Genomic DNA, 19004 nt, shown 5'->3' on the forward strand with positions numbered 1-19004 from the left:
AAAGCAATCTACTTGTCTTGTAAAACAACTGTCACCGGCCTCTGATAAGGGGATGACAGCAAAACACACTGTGACACTTGTGGAGCCTGGGAGTGTGTGCATGTGTGTGTGTGTGTGTGTGTGAGAGAGAGAGAGAGAGAGAGAGATTTCAGTTCCAGGGGGGCAGCGACAATGAGGCTGTTAGGACGTGTGTTGCGAGGCTGTGCTGAAGCTGTGGTAGCGCAGGGAACTCTGGCTGGCTCTGAATTTATTGCTTGGCGCATCAGGCACTTTCCCTGCAAAGCTCGTAAAACCAAAAGCTGGCGAAGATTATGCAGCTGAGAAACTGTGGCTGCTGCAGTGAGCCCTGAGGGTGAGGGACAGCCAGCAAGGGCCAAGGGAAGCCACCTGCTGGGCACTGGAGCAGGCACGCTCTTTCCTCTGCAGAGTCAAGGAGCAGGTGGGAAGGACAGAGAGACACTTGATAGGGCCTGAATGCGTGTCCTGGGCCAGAATATGGAGGGCAGGGGTGGGGGGATGTTGCATTAAAAGCGGGGCGCAATCTCTATATTAAAAAGTATGAGTTTTCCTTTCCAGAATTAGACTTTTCCGCAAATCACATTGGCCATCCTGACAGTAGGCACATGAGGGCATAATGTCTCAAGAAGACCGGTGTGAACCAGAGCTTTTCCTCTCATCTTACAACCCCCTCATCTTCCTTAGTTATGAGCGCATCAGAGATTAAGGCTATGTACAGTGGTACCTCAGGTTAAGAAATTAATTCGTTCTGGAGGTCCGTTCTTAACCTGAAACCGTTCTTAACCTGAGGTACCACTTTACCTAATGGGGCCTCCTGCTGCCGCCGCACGATTTCTGTTCTCACCCTGAAGCAAAGTTCTTAACCCGAGGTACTATTACTGGGTTAGCGGAGTCTGTAACCTGAAGCATCTGTAACCCGAGGTACCACTGTATTGTACATGTTAGCAGCTTAAAATGCAGCGCAGTCCTTCCCTCCCCCCATTTTGTTTAGAGTCTCATTAGCACATTGCTGTACACATTAGAGAGCCAGGTAGTCATTATCTTCACCTGACATGCATTATCTCTTTGGTTTCCCCACCCCCATTAAGCTCTTAAATGCGTATGTGCAAATACTCCATCAAATGTACACACCGGACTTAAGTACAGTGGTACCTCGGGTTACAGACGCTTCAGGTTACAGACTCTTCAGGTTACAGACTCCGCTAACCCAGAAATAGTACCTCAGGTTAAGAACAGAAATTGCGCAGCAGCGGCGCAGCAGCAGCGGGAGGCCCCATTAGCTAAAGTGGTACCTCAGGTTAAGAACAGTTTCAGGTTAAGAACGGACCTCCAGAATGAATTAAGTTCTTAGCCCGAGGTACCACTGTACAAAGTCAACAAGGTTTAATTTTTCTTGTTGGGCTGAAGCTGGTTGAGAGGGGGGAAAGTGCATCAAGCAACAGTATTTCTCAAGAAACTACTTGATCAATATGGATAGTAGCTACTGCTATGTGTACTTAGCTTCAGAAACTAGCAGGGGGAGTGCACTGAATGCAAAGTAAGCTGTAAGGTGCCCACAGACAAACTCTCTGTGTCACCTGTGTCTGCCAACACAGCCAAATGCTCTCGATTGAGGAAGGACAGCTTGGAGCAGTTTAGAGACTCCTTTCACAGTGGCAGGAGACAGGCAAATTCAAACGGATTGTGTTTGTGATTTGCTGTCCGGATAGCAAGATACAGTTCATGAATTGCCTCTTCTTTTCATTAGAGAGCTGTTGAAACTGATACCTCTTCCAGGAGGCAGCTGTTATTTTAAGGCTGTAGCAACCTCAGAGTCCTGGCACCATTTTTTCAAAGGTACCCTTACGGAGATTCCTGAGACTGAGCACTAGGAGGGGCTCTGTCTTCAGGATATGTCCTTTTCTGGAGGGGCTTGTTCCGTTTACAAAACAGACAGAACACCTGCTACCTTCAGATGACTCAAAACCTTAATTAATTACTCTGGGAAACATTTATGGTTTAATTCCATATGCTTTATTTACAAGAGGCAGAGCACCTCCACATAGTTACTATTTTGCAGGATTCAAGCACAGAGCAGAACTTTAGGTTTGCACACTTAAAATGGATTAACGGAGCTCTTTCATCCTAGCACAGCAAATCTATTTAAAAACGACAACACAGAGACTGTTTGCAGTTTGGAAAGTGACAGTAATGCATTGAAAAGTATGGGATGAACGAACAGCTGATGGGAAGACATGTAAGCACCCCACAAACAAATCAGGGTGAATGCTCATTGTCACAACAGATTAGACATGATCTAACCTCCATGTAGGGACGCGGGTGGCGCTGTGGGTTAAACCACAGAGCCTAGGACTTGCTGATCAGAAGGTTGGTGGTTCGAATCCCCGCGACGGGGTGAGCTCCCGTTGCTCAGTCCCTGCTCCTGCCAACCTAGCAGTTTGAAAGCATGTCAAAGTGCAAGTAGATAAATAGGTACCGCTCTGGCGGGAAGGTAAATGGCGTTTCCGTGTGCTGCTCTGGTTCGCGAGAAGCAGCTTAGTCATGCTGGCCACATGACCCGGAAGCTGTACGCCAGCTCCCTCGGCCTATAAAGCAAGATGAGCACCGCAACCCCAGAGTTGGTCACAACTGGACCTAATGGTCAGGGGTCCCTTTACCTTTACCTTTTAACCTCCATGTAAGTTTTGTGCATGCAAATCAGGATGACTGTTCAAACAATTAGTCATCTTGAGGGGCCCTAAATGATACTTTGCATGTAGCATTGTTGCATGGGCATAGCCATGATTTTTGTTGGGGGGGAGGCTGAACCTCAGTTAGCTATGTGTTTTTACTGATTTAAGGGGGGGGAGCTGCCCCTCCCTGTCCCTCCCCCTTTGGCTACACCCACGCATTGCTGCCTGTATTAAGTTAACATCCCTTAGGAAGAAATCACGTTGGAATTGCCAAAATGAAATGAAGAAAACAACCGAACTGGATTTTTCTATGTACCGGTATTTTAATATGGCACATGATTTCTGGAAGCTGCTACATGTTCCCAAGGTTAACATAAAATATTAATAAAATTCTATGCCATGGAAAGTTGGACTCTGTGGTCTCCATAGGCTATTCAGAACCGAGCAACTATGCATATATGGTCAGCCCAGTTCTCTTAAAGGTAAGGTACTTCTAAGCCCATAGATTTCAGTGGACTAAGGCAACCTTATTTAACCTGATGCCCTCCCAATGTTGGGTAAGGTTGGGTAAGGTTCAGTTAAGGCATGGCTAGCTCTATAGAGGACTGGAGTGCCATTTATGTTTATAGGTCAATGGGTCTGGGCAAAAAGCTGAGAGGCACTGGAGCATTGCCTTCTTGGGAAAACACCACCCAGACTTCCCTTTCACCTGTCAATGCCCACACACTTTAAACATGCCTTGACAGGCATAAGGACTAGAAAAATAAATATATGATATTCTAAATATACTGAATTTTGCAACTGGTATGGAATATTTCCAATATCAAACTCATATACGATAAAGACCAAATGGGTGTTTAATAAATTATTTTGCATGGATTGTTTTAAGTTGGGGTTGGGTTCTTTTTTTTTACCCTTTATATAATTTGTGTCTGGAAATAATCCCATTTTTGTCTCCATTATGAGAACCATTCATATTCACAAAATGTAGTAATTGTGACTCATAAACAGACAAGGCTTTTGCTGGCTTTTGTATTAATTCAGTCCGTGTTCTGGTATTTGTCACATGGACCTCTTTTTCTAACATGCCTCTGGCGTTTCCACCTTTTTTTCTTTTTCATTTCCACCTGATTCCTTTGTCTTCAAACCTCCCCAATCCGTTTTTTCTCACCTCCTCCCAATCCCATCCCCTTTTCCCTGTGGATATCCCAGTATATGCTATTCCTCATACTTTCCCTCAGTATTCTTTTCTTCTCACACTGACCTCATCCAGTCCACCATTCCAACCCTCCCTTACAAAAAGAACATTTTGCAAATCTGCAGCCTCCCACACAGCCCAGCCCCAGATTATTGCTTCTCAAATAATCTCTCACATATCTTTCTGGCATCCCAGGCAGGCTGTCACATCAAAATATCGAGCCACATTAACTCTCCTCCTCCTCCTCCTCTTTCTCCCCTAATTAACAATCCTGCAATCTTTTCTCTCTCCTCCACATCCAGGATATCTCTCTCTCTCTCTCTCTCTCTCTCTCTCTCTCTCTCTCTCTCTCTCTCTCTCTCCTTTTGCTCTGTCTTCCCTCTAACATTATCAGCAGAACACACGTTATTACATCTGCTATTCTGGGCACTGGAAACATATTGCATATAAATTTAGATGTAGCTAGGGTTGACAGGTGTTGGAGTTTGAGCCAAAATCTCAGAATCTTATGGCAAAATCCTATGCATGCCTACTCAGAAGGAAGACCTATTTAGTTCCAGGTAAAGAGATAGGATTACAGAGGTAAACGGCCTCAAAGGAAGGAAATGCATATTATGGGAAGGGTCCAGAAGACAGCAGTTTATTTTTCCATAGGGTTCATTCCTACCTTGGCTCCGATTCCAGAGCCAGCCAATATTCAGGGCATGTTCTTCCACTTCAGTGTTTTTCTGTCTGCCGGACAAAGAGACTGTGAGGTAGACATCAATACAGGCTTAATCTGTGCTATTTTTCTAGAAAAAGAGGTGCCGGAGTTCACTATGAACCTCTCCCTTGTTCTCTTAGAATGGCAATGGCACCCACCTGGAAAAAAGATAAATCTATTTTGAAAAGACATGGGAAAGTGCCCTGGACGTCAGTTTTAATAAAGCTGACAGGACTGAAACCTTCATAGCTGGAACTAGGGTCTGGGCAATGTGGGCAGAGATTCAGACCTGTGGATTTAGGGAGGTCCAATTCAACCTCCCATGATGGTCTGTGCCTCTCCAGACCTGTGGTGGCTGTGCAATGTACGCATTGCCAACTAAATTGCGGCAGCTAAAAAAGCCAATGCAATTCTGGGCTGCATCAATAGGAGTATAGCATCTAGATCAAGGGAAGCAATAGTGCCACTGTATTCTGCTCTGGTCAGACCTCACCTGGAGTACTGTGTCCAGTTCTGGGCACCACAGTTCAAGAAGGATACTGACAAACTGGAACGTGTCCAGAGGAGGGCGACCAAAATGGTCAAAGGCCTGGAAACGATGCCTTATGAGGAACGGCTAAGGGAGCTGGGCATGTTTAGCCCGGAGAAGAGGAGGTTAAGGGGTGATATGATAGCCATGTTCAAATATATAAAAGGATGTCATATACAGGAGGGAGAAAGGTTGTTTTCTGCTGCTCCAGAGAAGCGGACACGGAGCAATGGATCCAAACTACAAGAAAGAAGATTCCACCTAAACATTAGGAAGAACTTCCTGACAGTAAGAGCTGTTCGACAGTGGAATTTGCTGCCAAGGAGTGTGGTGGAGTCTCCTCCTTTGGAGGTCTTTAAGCAGAGGCTTGACAACCACATGTCAGGAGTGCTCTGATGGTGTTTCCTGCTTGGCAGGGGGTTGGACTCGATGGCCCTTGTGGTCTCTTCCAACTCTATGATTCTATGATTCTATTCTAAATATCTGGCACACAGCCCTTTTGAGACAAACAGCTGTGACCCGGGAGGGCATTTCTCATGCAGAGTTGACTCAGGGCTCTTCCGAAACTACACTTGTCCCCACGCCTAGAAAGGTTGAGTCCAAGAAGTTTTCCCCTTGCTCCTGTTTTCTATACAGTGGTACCTCAGGTTACAGACGCTTCAGGTTAGAGACGCTTCAGGTTACAAACTCCGCTAACCCAGAAATAGTGCCTTGGGTTAAGAACTTTGCTTCAGGATGAGAACAGAAATCACACAACGGCGGCGTGGTGGCAGAGGGAGGCCTTATTAGTTAAAGTGGTACCTCAGGTTAAGAACAGTTTCAGGTTAAGAACGGACCTCCGGAACGAATTAAGTTCTTAACCCGAGGTACCACTGTACATGGATTTGGGTGATCTTTCGTTTGCCACACCACTTTCCCAGGGAAAGCTGTTTGCTGCTGATTCAGAACAAATGTCAACCCACAGAAAAAAAACCGATTGACGTTTGTTCCGATTTAGCAGCGAAGTGACCGGGCAAACGAAAAACCTCCTCAGAGCAAATGCAGGACAAGCGGAAGTGTGGACAAGTCCTCCAAGAGGTGGCCTGGCTGGAGGCTTTTAGTTGTGCAGGCTCCCAGGTCTCCTCAAGAAGGAAGCTGGATTTATCTTCTAACTCACATTGCAGTTAGTTCATGTAGAAACAGCAGAAGACAACACAGTGGCCTCCCTGTTCATGGTGGTGTGAGGACTTCAGGCTGTGTCCCACTACCCAAATCTTAGCAAAAGTAGCCACACCAGCAGCAAAACAAGCAACCAATAAAGTGAAAAGGTTTTAAAATAAAATGGTCGATGAGGGGAAAATGTGAGCTGTGTAAACAAAACATATAACTGCATTGGTCTATTCATAATAATCAGGCAGTAACAAGTCTGGGGCCTTCTTATACAAAAATACCTCAGTTTTGTGGAAGTTGTAAAATTGGGCCTCCACTGAGAAGGCCCTGTTCTGTGCACTACTTGATGTAATAATAATAATAATAATAATAATAATAATAATAATAATAATAGAAGAAGAAGAAGAATCAGTGCTTTTTTTCTTTAAAAAATGTTTAGGGGTACTCTCATTTTCCTACTCCTATTGAAATACTGCCCCTCAATGAGACCAAACTTAGATTCACAAAATGTTTAGGGGTATGCGTACCCCTGCGCCCCCCCAGAAAAAAAGCACTGATAATAATAATGCCTCTTTTCTGCGCCTCAGCCAGATTTCACTGCCATCATCCTCACCATGCTAAACCTCTTCTGCAATGCTAAAAAACTGCCATCTTTCCACCCCAAGCAAACACCTTAGTATCCTTCAGGGAGAGGAATACCTGGGAAATCACAAACCTTTTAATTCTGCAGCTTCTAGATGGGAACAAGAGGCACTTACTAACCCAAATGAGTAGGAAAACAAATAGGTGTGAGTGAGGGGGGAACATAAAATTAATCCTTCCCCCAGTGATAGATAGTGGTAGCATATGAGGTGATAAATCTCCCCTTTGGCAGAACTATGAGAGAGGCATTGGCACCCAAGGTCAGTGTGTATATTTTCCTCTTCCTCACTGAGCCAGGGGTTGCCAGGGGGAAGTCTCAGGGTTTTCACCATAATGCTGAAGCCGATGACCTGAAGGTGGGGAGGAGTAAGAGGCCGGGCACTATATTAGAGCAGCCTGAATTTCAGCCTGTGAAACAGGCGAAAGAAAGGAGAATTGGGCTGCAGTGGTAGGTACAGGTATGGCTGCCCGGAAGAAACGTCCACCTCAGGTGAGCTCCACCTCCCACCCCCCTTTCCTTTCCTTTCAAGGCTCTCCCATTCTTTCATCACATGCACACACGTGTTATTTGAGGACCAATCTCATGTTTCTTGGTCATATGGAAGGACTTTTAACAGTCATGTTGAGTGAGGTGGCCAGCCATGAAGAGGATTTGCAATGCCAAAAAGAAAAAAAAGGGAGGGGGAGGACACAAATATGCGTAACATATGCATATGGAAATGTATATGTATAGACACATGTTTTTGAAACAATTACTACCATTTGAATAGAAATATAATACATCTGATCACAGTGGGGAAAACATCAGGCGACTTGTAGGCTTGCTCTGATGACTAGAATCTGCCAACTGTCAATGACCTAACGTTAAATAAGTTGGAGTTCTTGTTATTAAATATACCAAGAGAAAAGTTTGTAATCTCTATTTGAGTTTGTAATCCTTGTCAGAATACAGTGGTACCTCGGGTTAAGTACTTAATTCGTTCCAGAGGTCCGTTCTTAACCTGAAACTGTTCTTAACCTGAAGCACCACTTTAGCTAATGGGGCCTCCTGCTGCCGCCGTGCCGCCGGAGCACGATTTCAGTTCTCATCCTGAAGCAAAGTTCTTAACCTGAAGCACTATTTCTGGGTTAGCGGAGTCTGTAACCTGACGCGTATGTAACCTGAAGTGCATGTAACCTGAGGTACCACTGTACATACCTTTAAATGGATCATTCTTGTTAAAACTGACTATTGATTTGCGAGTAGGGACCACTCCCATTATTGAAACTTACCTTGGCCTGAGTTCTTGGTGTGCTTTTCTCTTGGTATATTTAACTGTCAATGAGCAACATCAAGTCTCCTGTTTTATGGTTCCTTATCTTCAAATCAGACTTGGACTGGAGAGCCCTCAGACTGAGGACACTTTCAGATAGATGGCTGTCCTCTGAGAGCCCTCTGTAGAGTAAGACACAGGACCATCCTAATTTTGAGGGAGACATGCCCAAGGATACCACATTATTTCCATGTGAGTGGTTGTTGTTAGTGTATTGTTTAGATTTCTTTCCCGTCCTTTGCCATGAAGTCCCGGAGTGGGTTACAACAATTTTTAAAATACAATATTAAAGACAGTTAAAAACAAGCTGCAGTCAAGAGAATAGGTTGGGTCCTAAGATATGCATTTCAGGTGTCAAAGGCAAGGGTGAATTAGACTGATATTGTGAGATCAGTGCTGCTCATGCATAAAAGTATTTTTTTCCTTCCAACATCCACATGACATTAGTGGCACCAATATGCCAGTCAATCGATGTCCCCCATTCATATTCTGTTTCTGTTTATCAAGAAAATATTATAAATTGAAACATCCTGATAGCTCAATGGCCAGTTTGTGATATCGCAACAATGTGGTATTAGGTCCCTGTCTGCAATCGCTCCCATTTTCAGATTTTACCAGTAATCGGAGCACTTTGGGCCACATGCATAAAATATTTCAGCTTTCTAGGTTATATGGAAGTGTCTTAACTGCTTTAATAGAATTGATACTGAGTTTCATTTCCCAAAAATATCTCAACAACTTTGAGTTTCATTATCCAAAAAAAGTTTCTAGAAATATGGCATATTTCTGCATTTTAGGGGGTTGGACTAGATGATCCTCAGGGTCCCTTCCAACTCTACAATTCTTTGATATGCAAATTCTCTCTCTCTCTCTCTCTCTCTCTCTCTCTCTCTCTCTCTCTCGCTCTCTCTCTCTGTGTGTGTGTGTGTGTGTGCATGTGTGTGTGTTAGTGGTGTGCCAAAAGGAGAAGTCTGGTGAACATTTTTGTCCCCTGTGAAAGATGACCTCCCTATTTGGTGATTCCCAGCCCCCACCCCAGTCCTTTGTGAAAAGAGGCAAAACTGTTTGCAAATGTAGCACTTTGTCCAGTCATATGCAGCTGACTAGTTGGAACTGAATGTGGAGAAGGAGGCACATTCAGATTCACATCAGAGTGCGCATACAAGTGCATAATGTGATGTAGAGAGATGCACGTTCAAATATGGTTATTATTATCCATTCACACTGCATTAATTTCAATGGGATGAGCAATCAGCAACTCATCCTGATCTCTACCCACATTTCAGCCTAGCAAGTCATGCATAACTTACTACATGCAACGAGAGCTGGTTTAGGGTGAAAGTGATGCCGCAAAGCAGGTAATGGAACTGCTGGACGCTGAGCATCACCCCAGTTGCCTGGGCTATAGGGATATGATCCCTCACCTCACACATGCACACTGTAAACGATGGCATTGAAAAGACTTTATTTGCCATCAGTGTAGTCAACACATAATCAAATCTGTCTGGCTACAGTCATACCTCATGTTACGTCCGCTTCTTGTTACGTTCTTTCAGGTTATGTCTCACGGCGACCCGGAAGTACCAGAAAGGGTTACTTCCGAGTTTCGCCACTCGCGCTTGCGCAGAAGCGCAAAATGACATCATGCATATGCGCAGAAGCGGCGAATCGCAACCCACACGTGCGCAGATGCGCCGCTGCGGGTTGCGTTCTTTTCATGTTGTGAACGGCCTCCGGAACGGATCCCGTTTGCAGCCAGAGGTACCACTGTATATGGTTCGCTACTGTCATTATATTCCAGATGTGATTGGCTGGGATCATATAGTGAAGAAACCCTTTCAAGTAAAAAAAAAAAAAAGTAGCATTGAAGAAGCTACAAACAAGTGTGAAAAATATGTGGAGTGAAAGGCAGGGTTTTTTTGTTTTTGTTTTTTGCAGATCTCAGAAACAGCAACAATCATGTCAAAAATTTGGCACGGTATGTGTTAATATTTGAACTGCAGTGCGAATGTTTTTCTGCTGAGAGTATATGGATGGATAGTGTTTGAATCAGATGTATTCGCAAAGCAAACCTTAGCAGATTACCAACACCTTGAGTATTTAACATATTTTAATTAGTTGGTTCTGTATATTTAAGCCTCATTAGTGTGCAGCTGAAAAGCTGCCTTACTGTATTTTAAAACAGGGATGGGCAGCATAGCTGTCAACTTACAGATTTGAGAATAAGGGGCCAGCAGCCAAAACAAGGGACCTGCAGCCTCACCTGTTCCAGGCACTCCAGTCTTCCTGTCCTCCTGCAGTCTGGTCAAACTCATGCTGGTAGCTTCGAGAACACTGTCCAACCAACTTTGTAACCAGAGGTTCAACTGACTAGAATCTGAATCACATGCACCACAAGGCCTATGCAGCCTCAACTTAAGATGGCTTCCCGGCCTGGCTTTGCACTGCAAAGTTTGCAGCAGCACGTGCAACAAAATGGCGTCCAGCATTCAACCCCCCCCCCCTCAGCTTGCATTAACTAGCCACACACAAGGCATGCAAGCTCCACCCCCCAGTCGTTCTTAGACTTCTTATTGGGTGAGCAACACAGCCAAGCAACGCAGTTGGAGCCTCCCTCCTCCCTGGCTGGCAGGGAGGGAGGGAGAGGAGCTGCTTCCTTTGAAATTTAAGGGACATCCATCAATAAGGAACAGCAGTGGGACATGGCGCTGGAATAAGGGACTGTCCCTTCAAATAAGGGACACTTGACAGCTATGATGGGCAGACTTCAGGATGGCAGGCTCCACTCTCCTTGTGAGACCCACCAACCAGAGCCAGTTACAGAAGGTGTGCACTTGAAATTAAAAGTCTTCCGATCCCAGGAATTTGTTTTGAATACAATGGTACCTTGGTTCTCAAACTTAACCCGTTCCGGAAGTCCGTTCTAAAACCAAAGCATTCCAAAACCAAGGCGCACTTTCCCATAGAAAGTAATGCAAAATGTATTAATCCGTTCCAGGCTTTTAAAAACAACCCTTAAAACATCAATTTAACATGAATTTTACTATCTAACGATACCATTAATCCATAAAATGAAAGCAATAAACAATGTACTGCAGTCACACAATCAATCAATCAATCAATCAGTAGCTGAACTGGGTTCCACACAGTCACACACACACACACAAAAGAGCTGCAAAAACAAAAACGCAAAATAAATAGCAAAAAACTCAGCATAACACTCAAAACGGAAGTGTGGCACTCAAATCGGAAGCATAACACTCAAAATGGAGCATAGAGTTGGGTTCCACACAGTCACACACACACACAAAAGAGCTGCAAAAACAAAAACGCAAAATAAATAGCAAAAAACTCAGCATAACACTCAAAACGGAAGTGTGGCACTCAAATCGGAAGCATAACACTCAAAATGGAGCATAGAGTTGGAAGAGACCACAAGGGTTCGACTTCCGAAAAAAGTTCACAAACCGGAACATTTACTTCCAGGTTTGCAGTGTCTGGCTTCCAAGTTGTTTGAGTACCAAGGCATTTGAGAACCAAGTACCACTGTACTGGTACTGAATGGAGCCCATGTTCCTTCCATGCAAAAAAATCCATAGGTCACCCTAAGTTTTCTTCATTTCAGAGTAATGGGGGGGGGGGCGCGCGCGCGTATTTTGTCGTTGCTGCTGTTAGCAAACTGGGAAGCAGAAATTATTGTCACTTTAGTGTAAATCAGCTTCTAACCAGTTGTTGGAAGTTTTGCTGTTTATGCATAGACAGCATCAGAGGGGCAAGTGGGGGGAGGATGAGCAGGAGACAAGTATTCCTGCAGGAAAAATACCCCAAAATCTTTATCCCTCCACCCCCCAACATGTGGGGACCTAGTTCACTGGCACAAAAATGTATTTTTCTCCCCCTATGCCCCTGCTACAATTTTTCTCCCCCTGGTGCTGCCACTGTCTTTGTGTCATACTCTCTTTGGGATCAAGAGATAAAAAAGAGGTGCTGAAAATTGCTCATTGGCAGAGGGGTCTTCTTTCCCTGCACACAATTCCTGCTTGGAATATGATCTGGGGGGTCTCGCACTCACTTCCTCTTTTCTTCCTATTAATTGCCCTTGTAAGAGCTGTCTTGTTTACAGACAGGCCAAGTCATGAGCAGGTTCAAGAGCTGTCAGTGGGCCATCAGGGTGGAAAAAATGTGCCCTTCATTCTTCTCACAGCTAAGCAAATAAGTGAGCGGGTCCCTTCCCAGCTGCTGCAGATAGAAGTGTATATAATAGAAAACAGAGTGAGAAGGGGGGAAAGTCTGTGTTGGGGAAGCCAGCACTAGACGACAGCACTGGGGTCCGTTGTACCCATAGGGGTACACCTATGGGTTTAAAGAATCAGCAAAGAACATGTTATATACTGAAGTTCTCACCCTGGGCCAGCCGGGGGATACTGTAGATAGTTCAGGTCCACATATGCAAATAAGGGATCGAAAGTGACGTTCAGTGATTGGATAGTTACAGAAAGTTGTTACAGTTATGTTGTACTGGAGCTCTAGATAAGCAGGCTGGCTGAACCCTTCAGTTCAGTTCTGTTCTGGCCTGTGAATAAACAAGAGCTGTTTGAAGAATCGCTGTGTCGTCTGATATGTTCACCCACAACTTAACAGAACATGTGCTGCTCCTTTAAGCAGAGAACCATAGAGTCTGGGGACTGGGTGGATAGTGGCATTCTGACAATCAATAGACACTCTACCTCAGTGTTTCCTAGCCTTTATGGTATGATCACCCATCAGTTTGTTGACAAGTGAATTTTGGACCTTGCATCCTTGGCAGCCATCAGTTTCATACGTTTTAATTGCAGGTATGTCTATTTCATAACCATTTATATTGTTTTTCTCTTATTTATTTATAAAAATATGTATATACTATCTAATCATAAAAATATATCTAAAGTTGTTTACAACATTAAACAAAAACAAAAACCCGTACAAAGCAAAGAAAGGTAAAAACATTGCTTGAGGTATGCAAGCAAAGAATTCCCCTTTTATATGTGGAATTCGATGATGTATTTATCGTACAAAACAACAACACGGCAAACTGGCTTATAAGTATAAAACCAAATTTACTAGAATAATAGCTAGAATAGAGATAGACTTGTAACCATTCAAACAAGAAACATACTAAGGTGCCATATGCAAGACAAAGCCTGGAGATACTGTAAACATGGAGTGGATAAATGTACGGCTGTATCTTAACAAGTTACATGTGCAGGAAATGTTATACAGACTGGATAAACGAACCGTTCAACAAGTAGTGTAAGTCCAATCACAGAACAGCAACCCCGTGCTGCCACAACGGCAAGGGTAGCACACTGGAGAATATGAAAAAGTTTTTCAAAGTTATTTTTCAAAGATTGAACTGGATGAGATGTTCTTCAATGGGTCTGGAGCTGGAAACACAAAGCCGATTGCATGGCTCAATGGAAGGCAAAGTTAATCACAGTTGTTTGCGGGGGGTGGAGTGTAAGAACAAAAATTATCTTATTGCATGATATTTCTTCATAAGTGATAAACATTTATTCTAAGTGTTATATACTGAAGTTCGCACCCTGGGCCAGCAGGGAGATACTGTAGATAGTTATGCAAATAAGGGATTGAAAGTGATGTTCAGTGATTGGTTAGTTTTAGAGAATTGTTACAGTTATGTTGTACTGGAGCTCTATATAAGCAGGCTGACTGAACCCTTCAGTTCAGTTCTGTTCTGGCCTGTGAATAAACAAGAGCTGTTTGAAGAATCGCTGTGTCGTCTGATATGTTCACCCACAACTTAACACTAAGAACATACAGCTACAGAAATATGAATATTTTAAATAGTTTTATTCATAATAAAGCCCATTTGGGCAAGTATCGGTGGAACAGCTTGCATTTTGCCAATGAGTAGATCAATGTGAGGTTTGATGGGTGTCAGACATGGTCTCAGATCATTATTGATCTACAGCCTGCCATTGCATTTTCTCTTCATAGCACTCATTGCTGAACAGCCTGTTTTGCAAAATCTATGTGCTACCAAATGGCATTGCTTCATTAGCAAACTCAGGATGCGAAGCGCCGACCGGTTTTAATAATGTCAGGTAACCTCACTTTCAAAAATGTATCTTTGAGGATCCTGTCATGACAGTTCACTTTAGTTATTCTTTTAGCAGGAACTAGAGCTACGTTACACACCATGCGTGGAATTCAACCTTGCTCTGATTTGATTGTTTCATCAGCGCAAACATTTCTGCAATAAAACAATATTCCCTCTCCTCCCCCGTGCAGTTTTGTAGGGGTTCTCATGACCCTCCAGAGCAGACTTAGAGAAAGCATGGGGATGCGGGGGCCAGGGGGTGGAGAGAAAGCCCTGTTCCTCCTCTAGCTGGAAACCTTCAGCTGACTTGCACAAGTGCACTGGGGTTTGTTTGTTTGTTTAAAAAAATATTCTTTATTGATTAAATAAATTGCATGTCTATACAAACATTATGTACTATATCTTAACAGGTAGAAAAAAAGGAAATTATATAAAATAGAAAATTGATGAAGCAAGGAAAATAAATAAAGAAGTAACAAAAATAAGAAGTAACAAAAATAAAAAGACAAAGTTATTTACATAGTAAAAGTACTCATCGACACAATCCTTCCCATCCTTCTCATTACACTGTTTGATATAACATTCTTTTTTTACACAGGTTTACATTATATAAGATCATTTCTTTCTGCTTTGTAGACATTCCTTTGATCTTTTTCTTTACAAATATCACTCAATTTCTGCTAATATGGAGCTATTTGTACAATAAAGTTTTACATAATTCTTAAATATTATCCATTCTCTAGTTGTTGTCCAAATCAGGCCTAGAGGAAGCATGGGGATGTGGGGGGTGGGGTGGGAGAAAGCCCTGTTCCTCCTCTAGCTGGAAACCTTGAGCTGACTTGCACAAGTGCACTGGGTTAGTTGAATCCAACCCTATACATTTGAAACACAGAGCTACACTTTCCAGAGTTCCCTGTGAAGAGAGATTGATTGTTGTTACATCATTCTGGAAGCTGTAGTTCTGGGAGGTCCCTAGGGGTCTCCTAGCAACTCTCAGCACCCTTGCCATAGACTACAGCTCCCAGAATTTTTTTTGGGGGGGGCAGCCATGACCGGTTCAAGTGGTTATCATTGTGTGAAGGTGGCGTTAGCAAACCCTCCAAGTCCCCCCATTTTCCAGGGACAGTCCCATATTTACAGAAGCCTTCCATGTTTCTGATTTGATCCTGGAACCAGTGGCGTAGCGCGGGTTGTCAGCACCCAGGGCAAGGCAAGTAACTTGCGCCCCCTAACCCGTGGATTTGCGCCCCCTAACCCTAACCCCCAGATGTTGCGCCCGGTGCGGCCGGGCCCCCCTGCACCCCCCACGCTACGCCACTGCCTGGAACGTCCCTCTTTTCCTTAGGATGTCCTTATTTTCATTGGAGAAATGTTGGAGGGTATAGAGTAATGCGACCCCTGAGCCAAGGAGATGAAGTAACTATGCAACCTTTAGAACAGGGGTCAGCAAACTTTTTCAGGGGGCCGGTCCACTGTCCCTCAGACATTGTGGGGGGCCTGACTATATTTTTTTTGGGGGGGGATGAATGAATTCCTATGCCCCACAAACAACCCAGAGATGCATTTTAAATAAAAGCACACATTCTACCCATGTAAAAACACGCTGATTCCCGGACCGTTCGCGGGCCGGATTGAGAAGGGGATTGGCCTGGATGCGGCCCCCGGGCCTTAGTTTGCCTACTCATGCTTTTTTAGAAGATATTTGAAGGCAACCTTGTATAAGGAAGGTTTTTAATGTTTTATTATGTTTTTACAGATGTTGGAAGTTACCCAGAGTGGCTGGGGGAACCCAATCAGATGGGTGGGGTATGATGATGATAATAATAATAATAATAATAATAATAATAATAATAATAATAATAATAATAATAATAATAATAGATTTTCCTTCTTTTCATTGGAGAAATGCTGGAGGGTATGCGTTAGTTGTGCTGTTATATGGACATTAAGAGTTGACGTAATGAACTGCCAATCATAGAATCATAGAGTTGGAAGAGACCACAAGGGCCATCAAGTCCAACCCCCTGCCAAGCAGGAAACACCATCAGAGCACTCCTGACATATGGTTGTCAAGCCTCTGCTTAAAGACCTCCAAGGAAGGGGACTCCACCACACTCCTTGGCAGCAAATTCCACTGTCGAACAGCTCTTACTGTCAGGAAGTTCTTCCTAAGGTTTAGGTGGAATCTTCTTTCTTGTAGTTTGGATCCATTGCTTCGTGTCCGCTTCTCTGGAGCAGCAGAAAACAACCTTTCTCCCTCCTCTATGTGACATCCTTTTATATATTTGAACATGGCTATCAATACCAATGCATATCATAGCGTATGAATACGTAAATATGCAGAGGCGAAGACTGGCTACCGTGAGCAGGAGGAGAACTCTGTGTGCTTCCCTCCCATCCTGCCGGCCTTGCATTGCCCGGCTGCTTCTTCCGATCTCCCTCATTGCTGCCTTCTCCTCCCCACCCCCGCTCCTTCAGGCTTCCCTCCTGTCACACACCTGATATTCAATCCAGGCCGAGTTAATGCCTCTTGCTCAGATCAGATGTGGCTTTGGTGGGGGGGTGGGTCATGTGACAGAAGAAGGTTGTTCTAAATATAGTTAAACCCAGCTATCACTACCCCAGACGCCTTTGGGGGCTAGGAAGGGAAGAAAGTGAGAAAGACATAAGGGATAGGGAAGGAGAGGTCGGCAGACAAGGGGCCATGCCTTGGGCCAAACACCTTGTGGGGCTCGGCGTTCGTCCTGCAGCACCCGTGTCCCAGCGCAGAAGAAGTCGAGCATAGCGCAATGGAGCATTCGGAGCACAAGGCGGATGATGCCAAGAAGGGCCCAGCGCTGTGGGGCGGTGCCCCCCAGTACGACTACATGCACTATGAAAATTGCACCAGTTATGGGATCCCATCCGAGGCGGGGCACGAGACCGGGGGAACTGGGGACGGCGTGCAGTACCAGGAGAAGGCCCTCAACCACGTGCAGGTAGGGTGGATGGTGTGGAATAATCATAGGCGGATGTATGGAATAATCATAGGCGGATGTATGGAATAATAATAGGCAGATGTGTCAGAATGGAGCCCATCACATGCGTGCTGGTCCTGAGGGCAGGCTAAAAATTTTGCTAACAATTTTTTTGCTTAAAATTTGCTGAGCACCAGGTGAACCAGGAGGCATGTACAGTGATACCTCAGGTTAAGTACTTAATTCGTTCCAGAGGTCTGTTCTTAACCTGAAACTGTTCTTAACCTGAAGCTCCACTTTAGCTAATGGGGCCTCCCGCTGCCGCCGCGCCACCGGAACACGATTTCTGTTCTCATCCTGAAGCAAAGTTCTTAACCTGAAACACTATTTCTGGGTTAGCGGAGTCTGTAACCTGAAGCATATATAACCTGAAGCGTATGTAACCTGAGGTACCACTGTATGTATGATGTGGGAAAGATGGCTGTCTCGCTGTAATCCATTGAATGGAAGTGTTAGTAATTTCTACCACGACGCCCACAGCAATCAAATGGATTCCCTGGAAATGGCGCAGAAGGAAAAGTCCAGACCTGAACATCTGGGCCACAGTTCAATCTTATCTGGTACGGGGACCATTATTATTATTATTATTATTATTATTATTATTATTACCCGCCTTTCACCAGACTCTTTTTACATACGTATATTCAGTGTCCGAATTTTGGAAAGGTTGTTTATGAACTTGGAAGGTTGTGATGTAGAAGACTTTGGGATTTTGCTCTAACACGGGGTGTGGTTGAAAGGGCCAGTCCTCTACAGTGGTTTTAGGAGCTGGTCAGGGGAACCAGGCCACATTGGAGTTCTTGGTGTGGGAAGTAAGAATCTGGCCTTGAGATGCTAAAATAAAACGTAGTATAAAGTAGTCAATGATGGGATACTTCTGAGGAAGATATCTAGGTGTTATGCACAGCAAAGATCAGCCTGTTCAGTCCTTTCACCTTTCTATATCAAGTGGATGTATTTTGCTTCTGAGGATCTTGTTAGTGTGTTATTTGTAGCTCAGTCCAACAAGCTCAGAGTGATGCTGTTGACTTACAACAATCCTGCGCGATAGATTAGGCCAGGGGTCGCCAACCAGTTTGGGCCTATTTCACATTTGGATTTTTGAACAAGCGCCATGGGTACCACCTCTTCTGGTCAGTTCTCTCCCCCATCCCAAGGGTCAACCTCTCACTGCCTTGGAGAAAAGGACTGGAAGAATAGACGTAGACACACAAAGCACACACTATGCTTTTCCAAGGTGCATGGGTAAAATTTGGATCCTGTATAATTTAAATAGAATCCCTTGAGGTTTTTTAATTTTACAGTTTTCCCCCAACTGTCAAATTAAAGCTTACATCAGTAGATAGCACAGTAAACAACACAGATTCAGTGTTTGGTATTTTGGTATGGATTCTCTTGGATGTATAGCAGCAAAATTACCAACAAATCACAGGATGCATCTGTGTACAAAGAGGCGAGTTATGATTTTATGGTGACTTTGAAAGACTCCCTTCAAAGTTACGTTGATTCATAAGGATCTTCGTTGGATCCATGGTTTTATACCAAGGCAACGCTGGAAAGCATTAGAACCATGATTTTTATGGTCTGCGGTGGTGGTTGGGGGGTGAGGGGAGAGACCCATGGGGGAAAAAACAATTTCTAGAGGATTGATTTTACCTGAGTC

At 44.1% G+C, this 19004-nt stretch overlaps 1 protein-coding gene across 3 annotated transcripts in view; it reads left to right on the top strand.

Moving 5' to 3' along the window:
- CLCN1 (chloride voltage-gated channel 1) overlaps positions 1-19004 on the top strand; it is a 111482-nt gene that overhangs the window by 23817 nt on the left and 68661 nt on the right. The window contains exon 1 of one of the 3 annotated variants that reach the window (XM_082204649.1): positions 16935-17302. The exons of 1 other annotated variant lie outside the window; for it this stretch is intronic. In XM_082204649.1, coding sequence (XP_082060775.1) covers positions 17114-17302 — 189 coding nt within the window. In that variant the 5' untranslated portion in view covers positions 16935-17113. Of the gene's footprint in view, positions 1-16934; positions 17303-19004 lie in introns of those variants that run through there. One more of the 3 variants, XM_082204648.1, reaches the window with a different exon arrangement.

This window comes from Podarcis vaucheri (genome assembly GCF_965113315.1).
Source record: "Podarcis vaucheri genome assembly, chromosome: 17".
Lineage (NCBI taxonomy): Eukaryota > Metazoa > Chordata > Lepidosauria > Squamata > Lacertidae > Podarcis > Podarcis vaucheri.